The sequence below is a fragment of the Gigantopelta aegis genome, unplaced genomic scaffold (genome assembly GCF_016097555.1).
Source record: "Gigantopelta aegis isolate Gae_Host unplaced genomic scaffold, Gae_host_genome ctg2018_pilon_pilon:::debris, whole genome shotgun sequence".
Taxonomy (NCBI): domain Eukaryota; kingdom Metazoa; phylum Mollusca; class Gastropoda; order Neomphalida; family Peltospiridae; genus Gigantopelta; species Gigantopelta aegis.
The window spans coordinates 101,267-123,271 of NW_024532821.1; the positions used below are offsets into that span (position 1 = coordinate 101,267).

The window sequence follows — 22,005 nt, forward strand, 5'->3', positions numbered from 1 at the left end:
TTAAACTACATAAATGCCAGATATTTTAAATGAAATTGTATGTGACTAATATAAATGATAGTCAAAAGTAAATAAAGGAAAGAAAGAAATATAAAAAAATAAATAAATAAATAAATAAATAAATAAATATTTTTCAGATCACATACTTTCAGAATTTGATAACTTTGTAAATTAATCAAGGTCACAGCAACACATTTATTGGCATTTAAGCAACCGTACTACGGTGACACTCCAGAATTAACATATGCATCAACAGTTGTCAAACAAAAACATGTCAGTAGCAACTCTACTTTGAAAGTTGTCCAGCATTAAAAAAAAAACCCAAAAAATGTCATGCACTAGTTTATTTTGAATGTAAATATATCCGACGTTGTTCCCATTCAAAACAACACCACATCACATATTCATATGTCATTTGAATATCAATCAATGGCTGACTGGTATATATACAGTTTACAAAAATATGTTGTATTAAGTTTGAGATTATATGATAAAGAGATTATTACTCTCGTGTGTTTTGGTATCGTCAATATCATATATTAGGAATATTAAAACAATGTATTATGTTCAGCAGAGGCTTGCATAATACAATATTGATTCCTAATATATGATATTGACGATACCGAAACACACTCTGGTAATAACATCTATATATGTTTTTAAACTTCGTAACAACCAGATATTTCAAATGAACTTGTATGTGTCTCATATAAATGATAGTGAAAAGTAAATACAAGAAAAAAATTATAAATAAAATAAATAAATAAATAAATATATTATAAAATTATATAAATAATAACTAAATAAAATAAATCAAGATAAATAAAGAAATACAAGATATTTCAAATGAAGTTGTATGTGTCTGATATATATATATATATATATATGGTAGTGAAAAGTAAATAAGTTAAATAAATAAATAAATAAATAAATAAAGACATGTAGCACTGATTAAAAGTTATAGGACTCGTTTTTAGTGAAATTTAAGGGTAAAAATAGAGCTTTGATAAATTAAGGTCTATATGAGGTAGGGATTTTGTTTTTTCTTTTTAGGGGAAGGGGAGGCATATTTTATTAAATTTTAAATACTGATATATGTGAAGAATTAAATATCACTAGAAATCTGCGTGAATATAACTAATTCTAATTGTTAAAAGTAACAAATACATTTCCATTAAGTTTATTTTATTGGATAAAACTTTAAATTTTGCGTTGTTAAAACCCTAGACATACCATCTGATATGAAATATGTATGTTATAACATACATACTATAGTCACCAGAGATTCCCATCTCTTACGAAACTACTCACAACACTAATGACAACGGTTGATCATGCCCACCCCCCTAAGTTGTAAATAGCCTGGATACAGTCTAATTCGGCAAGGGACCACACTTCATGTGCATGTGCAATAGGAATGCAAAATAGGTCTATTAACCTGTTTAGTCCCTAGTGTTTTTGGTGAGATCAATTAACTCAAAGCCTATTTTTGCAGCAATCATTTACTTAGCGTGTATATATAGAATAATACATGAGTGGCCATTAGATAACATTTATCTCACAATGAGTTGTTTTAAAATGTATTATTCTATTTCTTACATATTCTCAAAAACCAGGTTTTAAGCACATTTTAACGTCTTTTTCGACTAAAAGTTATTTATAGCCGTAGCACTTGTAGCTGACTTGCGCGCCACAGACACATGATTGTCAGGTTAACTATACATCACAGTGTAATCGATTTCCATCACGCTGGTTTTTTATTGAACGTATGTCATTGGTGACCTGGCTATCACCAAGGAGTAGCCAGTCGTATGTCTTGAAATTGTTCACACATGTACGTGTGTAAACAAGCATGTGTAATCATAAATAACACATGATGTTCTCACCAACGGGTGTGTAAGAAAGTTACCTAAATCTGGCTAAACATTAGCAGACCAGGGGTGGGGAAAATTAAAATTGCCAATCGGTCCCACCTATGACATAATTAGTAGCCTAACCCCCCCCCCCGGTTAAAAAAAATTTTAAACTATTTTATAGGCCTACTTGATGAATTTATAGTTTATTATCGTTTTACGGGACTTTAGTGCTCGTAAAATATCTGACTGCACGTACACCCAATCCCTCAACGTACATTAAAACACCTACTTATCTGTACATTAAATGATGTTTCTAATAAGGAAGATATTAATTCATTTCATATTATGCTATGGTTCCTTACTATATTGTTTTATTGACGCGTCCTGATAAGTGTCGTTGAACAACCAACTTGACACCTAATTCAATGATACTATTGATAGAAGTTGCCGACTGAACGATTAATAATGTTGACGCTGATTGGTTCACCTTGAACTTGAGCTACTGTGTATGACAACCGGTGTAAACCATTTTGCTTCCCATAACATTCAGCGTTCATGTACATGAAGTACTATTTTACAAAGGCCTGTTGGCGACACGACCCGACAATTCCCCATACAACTGTCGACCTCCATCATCACAAATTAGCCACTTAAATTGCTTCAACCACGCCGACTGAAAACATCGCACTTTAACTTTCTTCTTAGCTGGGGAAGAACCTGTGTCCGTAACCTCCGCGTCGTCCGTATCTACCTCGTCTTGTTTTCGTTTTTTACTCTTATTTACTCTTATTTACCCATGTAAGCAATGACATATTGATATCTCAATACAAATCGCAAGCATCTGCTTTTCCCAGCAAAACAGTATACATACGTTAAACTTAAAATTTTTTGTTTTTGTCGACAAGTATAGGCATACCTGCAGCGTATTCATATTTGCAAAAATAGTATCACCTTTGATTAAAGATGAACTCTAGGTCTTTGTTTTAATTAAAGCATACGTCCTTCCTTCATTATCACCAATAAATGGTATCATCGCTAATAAGTAAACCTTTAATCTCGTGACCGGTTGTGACCGACTGTTCATTGCGGTTTTTGGTGCTAATCCCATTGATGTAATTATTTTGTTATTACGCGCTTGCTTCATGATCACAGTGATATTAAAGATTACTGGCCGACTTAATTAAACCTATTGTAATTGTGTACCGATCGACACCTGTGCAGGAACAAACTGAGAAGTGACACAAATAGCTCATTCACCGTGTTCAACGTTTCTATTTCCGGTCATTGATAGAAAAACAAAACATGACCGATTGATTTGTATTAAACGTGTGACTGGTTTAAATGTATCACGACTCAAAATAATCACCTGTTAGTGAAGTAGGTAAGTAATGAGTTGCAGAAACATCAATAACAAATTAAAGTTGTTTCCAATAATAAAAATGGACAGACGCTTCGGACCGAAAAAATAATAAACGTGGGACCGGCAAACACACGTTTTCAAAAAATTATTTCGGTCTCAAAGATTGTGAATCGGTCCGAGACCGGCAAAAAAGGGCTTTTCCCCACCCCTGTAGCAGACGTATATGTTTTCTTTTTAAAATGTGTATATAGCTATTTAGAATTATGTTTGTATATAGTCTATGAATAACTCCTGTTCTTGTCTTGTCACTGTAAATACCCATTGTACAATAATTCCTCATATGCTGTCGACCGGCCTCGGTGGTGTCGTGGTTATAAGCCATCAGACATGAGGCTGGTAGGTACCAGGTTCGCAGCCCGGTACCGGCTCCCACCCAGAGCGAGTTTTATCCCAAACAAAAATGCATGCTTGCGGCTAGGTTGTTGCAAGGTAGTTACAAGGTTGTTACAAGGTAGTACAAGCAATGCAAGCTATTTGCAAGCTAACATTTAGCTCGCGCAAGGTAGTCAGTATTTCTGCAAGCTTGCCGCATGCATGTTTTCATTTGTGAAAGCATGTGCAAGCTTGCTGCATGCATATCTTCAACTGTGCAAGCTTCCCGCAAGCATGTTTTCATTTTTGCTAGCTTGCTGCAAGCATATCTTCAACTGTGCAAGCTTCCCGCAAGCATGTTTTCATTTTTGTAAGCTTGCTACATGTATATCTTCAACTGTGAAAGCATGTCTACACTTGTGGAGAAAAAGCTAAGTCCAAATCATTTTCATGGTTATTTTTTTTTTAATTCATAACTTCTCATATGATTTATCAAATTCAGTGGGAACAGTGGCTAAACAACCAAACATACATGTTACATATTTAGATAGTATTTACAATAATAATTAAAACAAAATTAATATTAATACATACAAATGATAATACAATAAGGTTAAAACAGAATCATCTTGTAATAATTGGATTTTCAATTGGCCCCAAAAATAATAACATATGCATGGCCATGAGAGGATGACATGGGCCATGTTTGGTTGAAATTAGCCTGGTGGAATTTGAGAAGATGTTGAAAATGTCTGAGCCAATCAGAGGCCAGGGTGGCCATCTTGGATTTTGAATCAGCCACAAAAATAACAACACTTAGTAAGTCATGAGAGAATCATTTGGACTAAGTTTGATTGAAACCTGCCTGGTGGACCTTGAAAAGAAGCAAAAAAATGTCTCTGTCAATCAGAGGCCAGGGCAGCGATCTTGATTTTAAATCTGCCCGAAAAAATAACAAACTTGGTCAGGGCCATGAGAGGATCATTAGGAATACATATGGTTTAAATTTGCATGGTGGAACTTGAGTAAAAGTTAAAAATGTCTCAGTTATTCAGAGACAAGGGCGGCCATCTTGGACTTTTTATTGGCCTGAAAAATAACAACACTTGGTCAGGTCTATAAGAGGATCATTTGGACCAAGTTTGGTTGAATCCTGCTTGGTGGAACAGGAGAAAAAAGAAAACAAGAAGAAACAAACAAATCACTTTACACCACAGTGTGGATCTCCAGATAGTGGAGGAATATAACCTAAAACAAGAGGAAGAAGAAGAATATAGGACCAGGAGCTTTTTAGCATATTAGTTTAGGCAAGACTATCCCACATAAATGGAACATGTCTATCAGACAGGTAAACTAATTTTGTAGCCTAAGTATCTGACAACATGTAGCACCTATTTTTTTGTTTTAACTGTTCATGTTTTTCACTTTAAAACCATTGTTGTGCTTTTTAAAGAATTATACAAGATGCAAGATGGCTGCCACTGATGCAAGCTTGTAGGTAGATCGTCGCAAGCTTGCAGGAAGCTTGTTGCAAGCTTGCGGGAAGCTCGTCGCAAGCTTGCAGCAAGGTTGTAAAAAGGTTCCAAATACTAGCTTAAACTGAATAAGCTTGCGGGAAGCTCGTCGCAAGCTTGCGGCAAGGTTGCAACAAGCTTCCCGCAAGCTTGCGGCAAGGTTGCAACAAGCTTGCAACAAGCTTGCGGCAAGCTCGTCGCAAGCTTGCGGCAAGGTTGTAAAAAGGTTCCAAATACTAGCTTAAACTGAATAAGCTTGCAGGAAGCTCGTCGCAAGGTTGCAAACAGCTCGTCGCAAGCTTGCGGCAAGGTTGTAAAAAGGTTCCAAATACTAGCTCGAAACGCGGTAGTTACTACCTTGCCGCAAGGTTGTTACCAGCTATTTATTAAGCTTGCAATTTTTGTTTGGGATATAATGACTCAATCAGTAGCTGTAAGACTATTACACCCTCTTCTTTCTCACTATATAATAACTAACTCACTGTCCTGGACAGACAGCACAAATAGCTGAGGTATGTGCCCAGGACTGCATGCTTGAACCTTAATTACATATAAGCACAAAAATAAGTTGAAATGTGCTGTCGTTTGATGGCCTGAGTGTACCGAAATAAAGTTTCATAGTTTCATGTACTATTACAACTACATGTATGTCTTCCTAAGATCTGTTGACCGATCTTGAACAGTAAAAACAAAGAAATATGGTCGATCTCAGAATTAGTGTGCTAAAACCCATTTACGTGCGATAAATCTTTGTTTGTTTTAATAGCATGTGGCACATAGCTTGCTGGACTATTGCTGGACAAAACAGAGAAATAAATGTGTCATATTATTAACCTTTAAACTACTGGATTAATTTTTAACAAAAACCACGTTGAGTGGGTACAAGTTTATAGTTTTTACTCACATATATTCACTTAAATGTTTTATAAAAACATGAAATAAAGTTCATATATTAATCGGTAAGTATTATTTTCGTGTCTTTTTTTGTAATTTTTATTATTTTAAATCGACTAATGGTGATTAAAATTAGGCAAAAAATCGAAAAAGTTGCATTTACTTACGGGCATTTGTGGCCAGCTGTCCAGTATTTATGTCCATTATTCCCGATAACAGTGGTTTTCTGACCAGAATTTTTTTTTAAACCCGAACTAAGATTCATATTGCAATATTTGGTAATTTTCGTTGTTGGTAAAACGATCAAATTTATTATCAAATTAGCTGTCACAATCAGCTATCGATCCCTGAAAATGACCGCGACGTGCCGCCATTGTTGTCAAGCGAAAATACTTGCCGAAAACCATTTTGAAAAAAAATCTTTTTTCTTTAATTATATTTCCGTTTCCGGTGAGTGTCATGTGCAAAAGGGCGGGAAATATGAATTGGGGAATGCACTGTATACAGTGTACAGTATATCGACTGACGTGACGTCGGGCGAGATATCTCGCCTGCAGTAGTCAGAAGGTTAATGAGAAACTCGCATTTTTCGCATTAATATTTTGATCACATTAAATTCAGGATCTACAGTAGTTAATCTAATTTACATATTATGGTGGTCTCTCATATAGTATTTGAGTTATAAACTATGTTGAATGATAGTGATTTATTAGGTGTACTCTTTTTTTTAAACTGTTTTTTTCTAAAATAAATACATTAATACTTAGTCACACTGAAACTCTAACTGTTCTTTATATGTGTGTGTGTGTGTATATATATATATTCCTTATTTTGGGGTAGGATTTTGCTTGCTTACTGTCCAAACCAAAATGTTAACAACTACAAAAAATTACTCTCCTACCTTTAATTACCGTTACATTTCCCCCAAATTTTGTCCACACACAAGTTGTGAAAAAAACATTACAGTGAAACAGATTCCACATATGAGACTGTAACGATGTCGCCAGTGTCGACTTTGCTGAGATAGCATAGGGCAAAATACATGCAGTTTTCTGCTGTGCCATTTTGCTTTTTTATGGAATACTCTTCAAGAGGGGTGAAAGCCTCCAAAGTATGTGACATAATTAATATAAAATCAACGATCTTTAGTGGTATATTTAAACAAACAATTTTTTTTTTTTTAAATTAATATGACATCATCACGTTTTCTTTTATATCATAACATGTTATGACGTTGCTAGATTAAGTCATATCCTTTCACCCCTCTTGGAGAATATTCCATAAAAAGTCAAAATGGCAGCCGGCACAAAATTACATGCTTTTTGCCCTATGCGATCTCAGCGAAGTCGATATTGGTGACATGGTTATCATCTAGTATGTGGAATCTGTGTCATTGCAATGGTTTTTCCTAGATTTCTGTCTGGACAAAATGTGAGTAAAATCTAACAAAAAATAAAGGTAGGAGAGCCATTTTTGGTAGTTGTTAACATTTTGGTTCGGACAGTAGTTGGTAAAGCTGTTGGCAAAGCTAGGTGCTTGGGTCAAATGATCAGATGCCCCTGGTGGACCCAGTATTCTCTGATTGTTTTTTCCTGTCCCAAACAATTGTTTTTTCCTGTCCTAAACAATGCCTTACAACTACATGTCAATATATGGTATGTGCTGTCCTGTTTGTAAACAAAAGTGCATATTAAAGAACTCTTGCTGCTAATGGAAAAATGTAGCAAGTTTCATCCATGTGTTACATACGTTTGATATCCAGTAGCCAATGATTAATAAATTAATATGCTGTAGTGATGTTGTTGAACAAAACAAACTAATATTATTTTGTTAATTACTAACATGATAATTATATCATGCTGATAATGGTTCAATCAATAAACAAAGTGTGTTAATTTCTTTTCAGATTCAACAGTACAGCCTATTTCTAGAATTTCTGTGATAATTGGTGAACTTGCAAAACAACAGGTATTCAAAATAATATAGATATGTGTAATTTGTTACGATGTTGTGAAGCAATATAAACATTTTCATGTTGTATCTGCAGTATTCTGTCTTGTCTTACTGCTACGTGTAATTATAAAGGCGGGATTGCCAGGCAGTTGATCTACTAAATGTGACAATTAACAACAAATGTGACATCATAAATATGATTATACTGTCTTTTTTTTTTACTTGACTGCATGATATAGATCACTTATTAATGTTAGAATAACTTGTAATGACCACATACTGACTATCACAAATTAATGTGATCGAGTTTCATGAGTTGGGTTACAAGGAGTGATCCACTGTTCATATGCAATCGAACTTGCAGTAGCAAAACAACACTTGAAATATGTACAGTTGAGCATTCCCACATGACTGGAAATTTGACGTGTTTTCATATTTGGCATAACCACTATTACAATTCCACAATGGGAGAAAATATATGGTCACATTTTTGCTATCGATAGAATGGGCGTCACCATCAGACCAGTGGTACTAGTTTACATTATTTTACCTTGTTACTGGTATATTTTAAGATGTTTACGGCTTTAGATGAACTGAAATAAATACCTACTATACATGAATAAAGTTACATGTACATGTGCCCCTCCCTTCCCCAACTAGAGGTTGTGTCCTAAACTCTAGATAGCGTTCCTACAGGTCTAAGTAAATGATCTTTTATACAAACTTTCTCACAGGCAGTACAGCACATACTACAGCCATATAAGCGTACGAGATGGGGGACCCCTCCCCCAGTGATGGAGCAAATCTACTCATTCGGGCAAAAAGAATGGTGATATTTGGGCAAAATGAGCTGGCCAAAACACTTTTCACCTTGTATTACCTTCATTCTGTCATGGTGAATTTTATTTGTCTAATGCAAGAAATTGCATTTCTAGTTTTCTAAATTTTCTGGAAAAGGATTCCCCGAATTTTTCTAGAACTGACATAAACTCGCTACCAAAAGAGTCATTGAACCATTTCAGTTATTGTTTTTTCTTTTAAAATAGGCTTACAAAGTCCTTCATAGTAAATAGAAAATAGTAGATTGCAAAATGATAAATTTTGTTTTATTAATATTACTTGCGATTGTAATTGTAACAAATTATTGATTGCATTGAACAGTTGCTCATTATAAGTCATTATTTCATTTGATCCAACTCTTTGGTAATGACTGGTGTTTATATACATGAATAAATTTTCAGCGAATACATAAGTATACAAACATATATTGTGAAAAATGCCAGTGTGTTGCCGACAAATATAATGTCTTTGAGCAACTCATCTGTCTCTGACGGCCAAATCCAGTCAATTTGTCAGATTTTGTGGATTCTCCGATTTCCAAAGATTTTTTTACAATTTGTTAAGACAAGAAGTTAGTCGTGCTGAACGCTACTCTGGTTACACAGTATGACCACATTACAATTTTGATATTCCTGAGTTATAATATTATATGCAAAGATATATGGGATCGATTCATTTGCAGTTAAATCTAAAAATAACAAAATATGTCATTTTTAACAGTGATATAGAACCTTTAATATCAAGGAATACAAATCAATCATATTGCGCTGGTTAGTTTGTTATATAAGTCGGTTGTTTACATTGTTGTACTTTATTCCTTTTTGTTGTTACATTTTCAAAATTATTTTACAATTATTTGTCCTGTATCTATATTTTCCAGTACTAATGTTTAATTCACTACTGGTTTTTAAAAACATTTTTGTACATGATTAATAATATGGTTGAATGCAGTGTCAAGAGTCAAATTTGCATTCACAAAATTTGCATTGCTTTCAGCTAAAAGCATTAGCTGTTAAAAAAGAAAAGGAAAAAAAAAGAAACAAGAAAACATTCAATATTTTGTTTAAAATTAATACACAGAAAAACTAAACCATACATTATTTTACTATATCTTATGACAAAACCAGACACAGGGTAGTGGACAAAACCATTGAGTTGTTTTTTGACATGCTGTTTATAAACAACCAGTACATTCTACAGAATACACCAAACATTGCCATCATAATTGCATTTTAAAGATTAAAGATTGAATTTTCTTAAACAAAGCAAATAATAATTATAGTGGTTTATTAAATGGTATAAATTGATGTTAAATGTAAAAATATGGAAATTGTAAAGGCAATCTTCATGTTACTTCGTTCGTATTTTTAAATTTTGTCAATATATGTTCTATAAATTGTATGGAACATAATGTCTAACATTCTGACATATGAAATACAAACAATTACCTAAAATCTTAATACTTTTAGATCTTCATAACCTATATTTGTCATTGGTGTCTAGACTTATTTACATGGGGATAATGATCGAAAGTGTGACCAAACATTTTCGGCCGTTGTGGAATCGTAACTACACATTCCCAGCATCATGATTATGACTCAAGGGCAAGGTCATTTAGATTGTGGCTAGAGATTTTCTGATTGCATTTAATGACTTTCATATTTAGTGTTTTTCAGTTTGTTAGTGCAATATGACCTCAGGGCAAGGTCATGGTAATTTTTTGTTAACATTTTTCCAATTGCCTTTAGTTCTTCAGGCCTCTGAGAATTGAACATTTGCGTAAATCATTTATGGGTTATGCAAAAACAAATTTCAGGTAACCCATTTTGTTGTTACGTAACCTGTTATAACCATGTAAATGATGTTAAAGTTTGTTTTTCTTTAACGACGTCACTAAAGTCATTGGCTATTGGATGTCAAACATAGGGTCATTTTGAGTCATAGAGAGGAAATCTGCTAAATGTGTGTCATTACCGTATTTGACCGGAAATAAGCCCAGGGGGCCAAGACAACTCATTGTGAGCTTAGCATGGGGTGGGCTTATTCCCAGACAAGGGGCCAGTTTTGTTGAGAAAAAAATAAAATAATAATAAAATAAAATAAATAATAATAATTAAATGAACTAGGAAGAAAACAAAAAACGTTCAGTAGCACCTATTAATTAGTGTTCCATTTGTTATTAATAAATAATAATTGTTTATTAATTAAATTGGGTTTTTTACTAGTATCTAATTATCAGAAACACACCTTCCATGTTACAATTACTTACCAGTTCTGTTTATTTACATCCAAAATTTAATGCTGAGAAGACTTAAAACAACAGCAATTAACAAACTCAATAGTGTATACACACGTTTGTGACACAAGCAGCCAGCTTACACTACAAAGAATTGTCAATCTAGGTCATTGTTCTTAGCCAATCAGAATAAGGTATTTGCCTAATTAGCATTAACTGCGGACCCAGTGTGGTGGTAAAAATAGACATTGGTTTTGGTTCAGACTTGGGCTTGTGTACTTCAAAGAAATACAGCAGGCATGCAATTGGAAACAATGTTATACACTGTTACTGTTAGATGGCTAAATCTCACTGGTGGTAAAATATTGTGTTACATTTGTGTTTAATTATCTGCAGGAGGTATGACCTTTTAAATGAACTTTGAGCAAACTTGCAGTTTCATGTTATTTATAAGGTGACGAAGTTGGGGGTGGGCTTATTTACGAATGAGGGCCTAATTTCTTAAATGCTATCAAAACGGAGGGGGGCTTATTCAAAGACATGGGCTAATTTCCGGTCAAATACGGTAGTAGCAAGGGATCTTTTATATGTACCATCCCACAGACATGATAGCACATAGCATGGCCTTTGATATACCAGTCATGGTGCACTGGCTGGAACGAAAAATAACCTAATGGGTCCACTGACAGGGATCGATCCTAGACCGACCACACATCGAGCGAGTACTTTACCAATGGGCTATATCCCACCCTGGCCATGTAAATGATATCATAAATTCAATGCATGCACCAAAAATAGGTTATACACAAAATCATACTTGTGCGAGCGACGCATGAAACGAAACTATCGCTCTTGCAATTCTCAGAGCTAGGCCTGCTTTTGAATCCTTTAATGATAGCTTTTATATTTCGTATGAGTGTCTACCTGACGAGTCTTTCATGTGTATCCCACCTAGCCCCTGCCTCATGATTGTAATTTGAGGTCAAGTAAAAGTTTTTGAAGTTACTTTTAACTAAATCATTTTAAGGGATGGCTTTCCTATTTGGAACATCTGTTCACCAGATGAGTCTTTCAACAGCACACATTTGGAACCCTAAATCTGATGTCAAGGCAGGACAAGATCATTTGGAACTTTGTTAAATGTTTTTCCAATTGCTTTTTCACTTAAGTGATACTTTTCAAAGATGGCATTCATATTTGGTATAAATGAGTCTTGGGCTTAGAGGTACATACATGTATGTATCTGAACCTTTTGTAAGGTCAAGGTCATTTTGACTTTCATCAGGTTTTAATTATTTAGAATCTTTAAATTCTTTCATGGATTACATTAATATTTGGTTTAATTTTTGTCAAGTGGTTTTTTTTTTAAACTGTACATTCCTGTAGTCTTAAAGTAAACATCAAGGAATACAAATCAATCATATTGTGCTGGTTATTTTGTTATATAAGTCAATTGTTTACATTGTTGTACTTTATTCCTTTTTGTTGTTACATTTTCTTAAACTGTACATTTCTGTAGTCTTAAAGTAAACATTTGTTAACAAATAGAAAGGAACTTTGAAATAGTTTTAAGCTACTAAATAAGCTTAAGGAGAAAACATTAATTATTACTGTAAAAGGAGCAGTTAAAACAAATAGAAACCTTTATGGTCATACTGAATGATGAAAATAAAATAATAAAAGGTGTATACCTTCTACCCACACCTTATTGTCATAATCTGGTTTACGTTTTTGATATAAGTGATCACAGCATGGTTGTCACGCAGGATGTTCCCATTTTATGTCATGAAGTATGTTTGATTTGATTAAAAAACTGACATGACTTTTATATAAAAATAAAATTATAATAGGTGTAATTAATATGCCTCAGTCACCCACCCATAACTTACTGTGACATTCAGATTTTGATACAGGCACTACATGGGCTGTACATAGAATGGTCGTTCTTTAGTACTTCCATTCCTGTCTTTCCTCAAGAAAAATAGATGTTTGACTGGATTAATTAACTCCAACTTCAATGGTTATACATGTATAGAGGAATGTTTTTAAACTGTTCTACTACAAAACTACTTGATCAATTCCAAGCAAATTTAGTTGAAAGATTGGCACATGGAGAAGCATTCTGACCTCCCCCTCCCACACATGCACACACACCCTCCCCCCGAGGGACATGGCACAAGAGGGGAACATTAAGCCAATTTAACAAAAACATCTTCCCTATAACCGAATAGTCCTCATATATAAAGGTCTACAGACGGATATTTAATTTATGAATGACATTAATGTTAGATCACCTGTTTGTCTCCAAGGAGGGGTAAAACAAATTTGTGAATTTATTAATTTCTTTTCAACATCCTGTCCTCAAACTAGTGCATATTCCCCTAAGGATAGTAGTCTGGTTCGAACATCCCAACAGCCAATGGGATGGCCTAAGGTTCTCCTTTTTACTTGGTTTATTTAAGACTTTAATGTCTGTAACACATTTCTAAATGTTGTTACTTTATTGTTGTACAATTATTTTGGATGTAATCACTTTATTTAAAGTGTTCTTTCCAACTTATTAATTGTCCTGCCTGCCAGTCAACAGTCTTCGGTTGCCATTTTTACCAGAATGATACAGACTCGTGTTGTTTTCTTTATCATTACAGATTAGTTAACAATATCAGATTTTGGTGCTTCTTGTGTTGTGTGGTTTTGCCTCAAATGCAAGAAGTTTGTGGTGGTGGCAACCCACCCTGAGTTCTGTCCGGGCTGTTGACATAGATGGGAGATGCGTTCATTGCCTGCCTTCGACTGACAGAGTTCAGCGCGTATCTCCGTGTCCTAGCCCAGCGGACTAAGAAGGCTGAGTGTCTGATGGCTCCAGCTCCTGCCATGCAACCTTCCATCACTGATACCGTATCCAAGATCAGCAACTACCTATGGCTTTTGTTATGGCACTTGCTGTAACTGTGCCTATGGGCAATACGGTACTCATGACCCAGAGGACTTCTGCGAGATACTGAAGAATATACTACGGAGTATGCTTCACGAGACCTTTGCGGCAGTTAATGCTGCCATGGTCACCAGTCCATCGGCTTGCACTGGATCAGCTGCTACAGTTACTTCCGCAGACCAGCAACCACTTACGGCGCTTGCTGCAACCATGCCCACGGGACTCCTGCAACTGCATTGAGACGATTATCACACTCACCTCGAGAGAAGAGCCGACCGTCCACTACTCATCGGAGCCGTGACCGCAGCAGACTCCACCGCTTTCCACGAGTCATTCGCAGTAGAGACACCAGATCCACAGTCCTGTGACCGATGGGTCCTATTGGGACCATACACGTTCTGGATCTCCACAACCTTCCAGTGCAACTGATTGGCTAGCCGGTTCACTGCTTTCCACGGGCTGCTTCGAGAGAAGGCATCACCAGACTTCACGGGGAGCCAACAGGACCGTCCATGGTTCATTGCACCATGGCCGTTCAGCAGTGGTGATTGACATGCTTGTTTCCAACTTCTGAGGGTTTTTCCTTATGACGTTCCACAACCAACAGTCACTGAGGACACTTATTACAGCATACCTTTGCAGCTATAATGCTGCCATGGTTCCTAGACCTTAGGCCACTGTCACTTCGGATGACCTTACTCTGTAGCCTACAGTGGATCTGATGAAGGGAACCAACGGTACACCTAGGTAATGGGCCTATAGTGACTTCCACTCAGCAATCAGTTTGAGATAGAAGTCGACAGTTCTCAACTCATCATAGCAAGAATGCAGCCATCACAGGATAACCGCTTTCCAGTCTTCCGTGGGTCAGTCGTACATGACATCACAGATCTTCAAGCTGGAAGATTCAACCTTCAACCGCTGGGATCCCCTGGTCCACGTCATCTCGACCAGTGTTCTACTTGGGATCAACATGTCTGTGCTAGATGGCTAAGCCATTGCCGACATCTCAGAAGGGCCCAGTGTCTATGATCACACGGACACTATCTGACTGCTGATTTCTGTGCAGTGCCGATCATTCGTGAGATATCAGAACACAGCCAGTTTTCCTACATCAACTGTCGCTGTTAAGATGGAAGATACTTTTATTTCACATCTTCCGTTTGGGTTGCTACTCCAGCTACAGTTCTTGTTACAGCTTCCATCGTGTTTACCATAACAACACGATGAGTTGCAGTAGACCTCACTACATGGTCTTCGACATGCAGCCGGTGGTGGGAATTCATTATGGGTTTCTCGCTTGCTGTTATCGGTTCGAAGTTACAAGCATTACAGTTTGGGGTGGAAGATGGTACACTGGACCGGTCAACTGTTGGTGCTGTTTTGGGACCCTGTGAACTGTTCGTCTGTTGATTGGTGAAGTTACCAAGATCTTCGGCAGTTCGATCACTTCATCTGTTGGAAGTCTGCAAGTAAATTGCCAGTTCTACTGGTTCCAAAAGTTATCAGTGCTAGGTCCATTGAGCTTTATCATTTGGACAGCTGCCTCTTGGAATTTTTAATGGATAGGTACTTCAGCAGCTGGTGACAATCATCCAGTTGATGTCACGTGGCTCATGGGTTTTTAACACAATCGGCAGGATTGTCAATGTCGAAGAGTCTCAGTTGCAACCAACATTGGAGCCTTGCTTTGTGTGGACCTGGGACTAGTACAGATTTCCTCCGACATATGGGACAAGGTTCGGTTTGCAGGCTATACTGTCCTGGCAGAATCTGTGACATTCCACTTTGGCACAGAACACATTCCAGCAGCCTGCTCTGGCTGTCTTATTACCTGTTTGATTGGGTAGATGCCATTCCACTGCAACCCAGAGCCCGTCACATCCCAGGGGTGTCGCATGTTCTGGCAGACATGTTGTCCCAACTGTCTGCTCCGCGAGCTACAAAGGGGATACTCAACCCAGAAACCTTCCAGTGGGTGTGCCAAAGGCTTTGCTGCTCTCAATCTCGATGCATTGGCCATCAGTTGGGACAGTCTGGACGCTTATGCATTCCCTTCACCAGTACTGCTTCCATGAGTACTCCCAACAGTTTCAAGAGTTTTGCTGTCGACTACTCCTCATCACTCTGATATGGCCATGCAGAGTCTGGTATCCCAACCTCATATTTCTCCCATCCCTAGCCATGCAAGACAGGCGTATTCCATGACGTCAGCCCATGCGGAATAAAACGGTCTTGCATGACCACATGACTTCTATTGTTTGAGCTGATATTAACATTGGGTGATGTCATGTAAATGGCAAAATAACACAAGAAATACTTTTTATATTTTATAAAAACAAGAAAAGCTGCTGTCATAATGAATATACTATCATTTTCGGTTTATACTTTTAGTATAAACCATTTTGGGGTACAATCTTTTCAATGGTTATGATTATTTTATTGTAAGATAAAAAATAAAAAATGTACTTTTTTTCATGTTTTTTCATCTACTGGATGGGAGAAAAATAATCCTCCATTATGTATCCATGTGGGATAGGGCTATTCTACCCTCGGGTACATAATATGATGTTAGGGACTCTGCAAGCCTCGTCCCTGACAACAAATTATGCCCTGTATCACATGGACACAGGATTCTTTTAGTCTCATGGATCCAGATCCTCTGCTACTACCTCTTGCTTCATCTCACGTCAAGACTGCACCATCCAAATCCACACTTGTTCCAGCTACACGTGTGGACCTTATCTCTGAGGGTTTGAAGAAGAACGTTTTCTCTTCTAAGACCACAACGGCGATACTGAAGGTGCATCAGGCAAAACCTGAAACCTCAGACTTTTCATGTGGCTACATCTCAGTCATCACGACAGTTCATGACTGCCGCCGGTTCCAAGTTGGCAGCTGTTCCTGAGAATCATGCTATGATAAAGGGTTTTAAGCATGAAGACCAGGTTCAACGTTTTTGTCCACCAAAATGGGACCTGAATCTTTTTCTTAGGGCTTTGTCTAAAGCATCTAATGAGCACATAACTGAGGCGTCCTTAGAGGTTTTGACAAGGAAGACCAGTATTCTTGCTGGGGTTCGCTATGGCAGTGAGAGCGTCAGAGATACATACTCTGGACATGGACATGGTGCGGTTCCAGAGAGACAATACATCCATCACACTGGGCCTCCTGAACTTTATGGTCAAGAACCAGCTTTCTAATCAAGCGCCACACACCTACGCTGTCCAAGCATTCTCTTCCATCGTGGGTCCACACAATATTGAGAGAGTAAGGCCTTTCCGCAGTATTTCAAAGCGACTGTTCCTCTCATGCAATCAGATCCACTTGAAAGACATCACTAAGAACACAGTATCTACGTGGATCCGGTTTACGATCCTGTGCTCTTACCACGCTGAGGGATTACCTGCACCATCGGCATCTAACCCTTTTGTTGGATGACGAGATTGCGAGTCTGTACATACTACGCGGGATTGTTCCTCCACACCACTAACGGATGCCACCATCACCACTGTTAATACTAACAGCATGGGTTTGGTCTGTTCCGAACATCTCAATGGGGATGGGTGAACTCTGGCTGGCCTTTTCTTCCACTGTGTCAGCTTCCTACTGGTCCATGAGGAGAGGTTGTGTGCATCTTCGAAGTATGGAACCTGCCGACATCTGTTGAATGCTACACTAGTTTGAGGACAGGTGATGTTGAAAGGAAATGGAGAAAACTTGAGGTGTTTTCTCTTTTATAGATACATTACCTGTCATCAAGATTTATATCCTCCCACTTCCAGTTCTCTGTGTGATTCGCTTAAATCAGTTTTTAAAAGCTTCTTCCCTACTTCCATGAAATGCTACAATGAATAGTCTACATATATGTAAAGGTCAGAAAATTATTTATCTAATTTGTGAATGTCATTAATGTTTGGTCCTCCATATGTCCTTGGGGAGGTCGTGATGTTTACTTCAAATATCCTGACACTAAATATCCTTGTATTTATCATCCACCATCATGCAGGACTATCCTCAGTTTACTGCCATTGTGACATGTTTCACTTATAGCTAGAGCCTTTATAACAACTAAAATTAAATATTAAATATTTGTCCGGTTTAGAATATCGGTGTCTGCATATGCAATGTGTTTTCATTAGTCCCAATATTTGTAGTAGCTAGCTCAAACTTCATTTTACTTCCTAAAAGATTTTTTTTTTCTGTAAGTATGAAACTATTGGGAGGTAAAATCCAATTTGGACAACTACTAAAATTAGGATGACCAGAAACACATTGTGTTATCCACAAACACTGATGTTGTGAAAAGGCTTATTTAACTATTAGTCGGAAACAGTGATAGCACACTCAGGACAGTCTCTTTAACAGGTCATACTGGTAAAGTTTACACCTGTTCATGAGATACATGGTCAATTGACACTTTCCCAGAGAAGCACTATCATTATTGCCTGACAAGATGTGCTACAATGAACTCTTTCTTTGGAAATAGAAAAATAAATCTGCATTTTGTTTAATGGTACGGAATGCTTCTACATAATGATAACTTAAAAGCTTTGTGAACAAAACAGCAATTAATGCTGACTATGGTATTTTGTTGTGAAAATGCTGGGGGAAAACTTGTACCCCTTACAAAATACAGTTTTCAGCTGAATGTTTCTCGATATCTTTACCAGTTGATGGTATTGTAATTGACGACATGTTAGATCCATAATAACCTGAGACTAAGTCATCATGCATAACTAGTGAGTTGCAGCCCTTGATTTTTTAACTATTAGTGTTTGTTCCTGTGTAACTGAATAAATGTAGTTTAGAAGATTGCCGATACCAAACAAATGGTCATGATATGCCGCATGCAACTGTCAGACATGAGTTGAGGATTTTGATGAAAATCAGTGCTCTAACCCATTGCCCATATAGAGGTACTGACACAGCAGACTAGATAATTAAAGTGATTAAACTAAAACTATACTTCTCACTATGCAGGTGTAATATTCTCTTCAAGACTTGGCTACATTTTGCTGTGCATGTTGGAACTTTTCAGATTCTTTAATAGTTTGGCATACACTTGTCATACTTTGGTCATATACTTGTCATACTTTGATCAGTACTGAATTTATTTTGATTCTAAATAGTTTCTGTATTTTTCAGTATCTTAACAATTTGAGATTATTATTCAAGAACATAATTATATTATGCCTAAACTTTAATTATGTTTTGATATGCACATTTGTCGTTTGATGACGTTCTTTTCGGTGGCATTTTTCTTATGTAATTGTCATTCAAACAAATAAATACAGTAAATTTAGTTGAGGTGGTCATTCAGCATATAATAAAAGTCATTTAAGCCTTAAATTTTTTTTTTTTAAATTAATTATTAGACTTGTTTGCATATGCTTTGGAATTTTACATTTTTATTTTTTTCGTATTTTTAACCCCAAAAGACATATTTTCGACCCAGAATTTCTCAGCCCACACTAATGTGCCACAGTGTCAGCATTGGTTTCCTGAATCCTAACCCAAAGATGAACATTTTGATACATCTCAACCTATGTTGAACTCCGGGTTGAACTATCTCAAAAACTAGAGGACTCTGGCATTTAAAATGTAATTTCTTCAGATCTACTAGATCATTTCTAACTATAAATTTAGTTGGTAGCTTACTTAATTGATTGGTGGAAAAACAAACTTATGTATTTGGTTATTCTGATACATACACCCAGGAAAAATGGGTGTGATTTTACCCAGATGATCATTTAATGGTCCATGGGCCCCTTGTCAACTTCAAAATTTGAAAGCCAGTGCCAAACGTAGTCAGGTTAGCAATTTTGAACATTGTGTCTTTTCAAGAACAGAAGATATGGGTCACACAAAATGCTACTATGAAAATGGGTCATAACTTTAAAGTTACAGTCTCTGGTTACCATATTATAACATCATGTACAAATATGAAATACAAGCTCAAATGCACTTTTAAAAAACGCGTGTGTGTGTGTGTGTTCGCTATGAACGGAGATCGTCAAAAGTGTATGCTCGATTTGTCGCCTGTGCCACCATTGCATGGCAAAGCACAAATGACAGCCTGTTGTCAGTTTCAGTTAACACGTGCATTTGCGGATTTGAAATTGTAGGGTTCGTCTCAAAAAATTAAATGAGAAATCTTGCGCTGTACGAAGAACGTTCGGTTGAGGATAAAACCGGTTTGATTTTGACAATGTATTATCGACAATTGTACCTTCCTATTTCAGAATTAATATTTTATAAAGTGTTAGTAGAACTTTCAAAGTTTAATTTGTACACTAGTAACACATTGATCATGTATATAATTTTTTTTAATAAAATATACTAAAGTAGACAATGAACATTTTCACTTAATTTTATGCGTGTTAAAATTGACAAATTTGAATAACTATTCTTTCGTTTGGAAAGGGTAAAGTTAATTTGTTTTGTTTAATGATATCAATGTTAGCATATTTATTTAATAATCATCTGCTATTGGATGTCAAACATTTGGTAATTTTGACATACATGTAGAATCTTAGAGAGGAAACGGGTGCATGTGCAGGGGGAGGGCATTGGGGGTCGAAACCCTTACCTGCCCAAGTTTAAAAAATGTGAAATATATTATTTTCTGGGGGAGCATGGCCCCATATAAACTTCGCTCAACACAGTCTACAACCCCCAACCCCGCTGAAATCCCTGCACACGCGCCTTGGAAACCTGCTACATGTTTTTTTTTAGCAAGGGATCATTTATATGTACCATCCCACAGACAGGATATCACATACCATGGCCTTTTATATACCCGCTGATGGGGATTGATCCTAGACCGACCGTGCATTTCCAAAAAAAACCCCACCTTTTTAGGTCTAAGTAATGAATAAAAACAAAATATAGTCTTGAAAAATGTTAGTAAATCGAACACCCTCTTTCTCTACCACTAGAGCGTTATGTAATTATTAACACCCCCTTACATGTAACACATATGCCAACAGCTGGCCACTGTCAAAATTTCAAGTCAAATACCCCACTCACCGACCCCTGGAAAGATGATGTACCATACCTCTATGGATAAAAAGGGGCGAGACGTAGCCCAGTGGTAAAGCATTTGCTTGATGCGTGGTCAGTCTGGGATCGATCCTCGTCGGTGGGCCCATTGGGCTATTTCTTGTTCCAGCCAGTGCACCACGACTGGCATATCAAAGGTCGTGGTATGTACTACCCTGTCTGTGGGATGATGCATATAAAAGATCCCTTGCTGCTAATCGAAAAGAGTAGCCTGTGAAGTGGCGACAGCGGGTTTCCTCTCTCAATATCTGTGTGGTCCTTAACCATACATGTATGCATGGCTGTTAACTGTCCGTCGTGAGACGGATTTCCGTCGTCAGAGAAATTGTGGAAATTATCTTTTCAGTAATTTTTTTTTTTTTTTTTTTTTTTTAAATGAGAATCACTAAGGCCGTTTTCGGTTTCCGTAATGTCAACCCGATCACTTCGGACGTTTTCTTTGCCCCACTGACCCCCTTTAGGGACCCATCACAGGGTATAAACTACTATACATTTTGGGGCCGGTGAACGGCCCCATTTCCCTAACGTAAATTCCCAATCCAATATCAAACTTTTCCCCAATTAGACCCTTCAACCCAACAGTTTCCCAATAAAGATTCCCAAAGTTGCTCTCATAAAAATGTTTACAAATTTAGCTAATTGTATATATTTTTTTAAAATGACATCGAAAAAGTTTCGTTTTGGTTTACCAATCGATTATGAACACGTGACGAACAACTCTGACCTGGATATGCAAATTAGGTGTATCCTGTTTTGATACAGTCTGTTGTATCGTAGTTTTTAGTAATAATGCCTACATTGTCTGATATAATATATTTTTGGTAGAAGAATATAACTTTTTGTTTTAATCCATCCATTTGCGTTAACAATATTTGGGATATATCGCAACACGTCCAACCCTAGTGGTATATGGACACGTTAAATTGTTATCTAGCTATATATCTATCCAATCCGCTATTAATTTTACGGATGTAGAAAGT

General features: G+C 36.8%; 1 protein-coding gene across 1 annotated transcript in view; it reads left to right on the plus strand.

Moving 5' to 3' along the window:
• The window catches only part of LOC121391262, a 65,359-nt gene that overhangs the window by 33,918 nt on the left and 9,436 nt on the right, over positions 1-22,005 (plus strand). Inside the window, exon 6 of the mRNA XM_041522950.1 lies at positions 7,903-7,964. Coding sequence (XP_041378884.1) covers positions 7,903-7,964 — 62 coding nt within the window. The remainder of the gene's footprint in view (positions 1-7,902; positions 7,965-22,005) is intronic.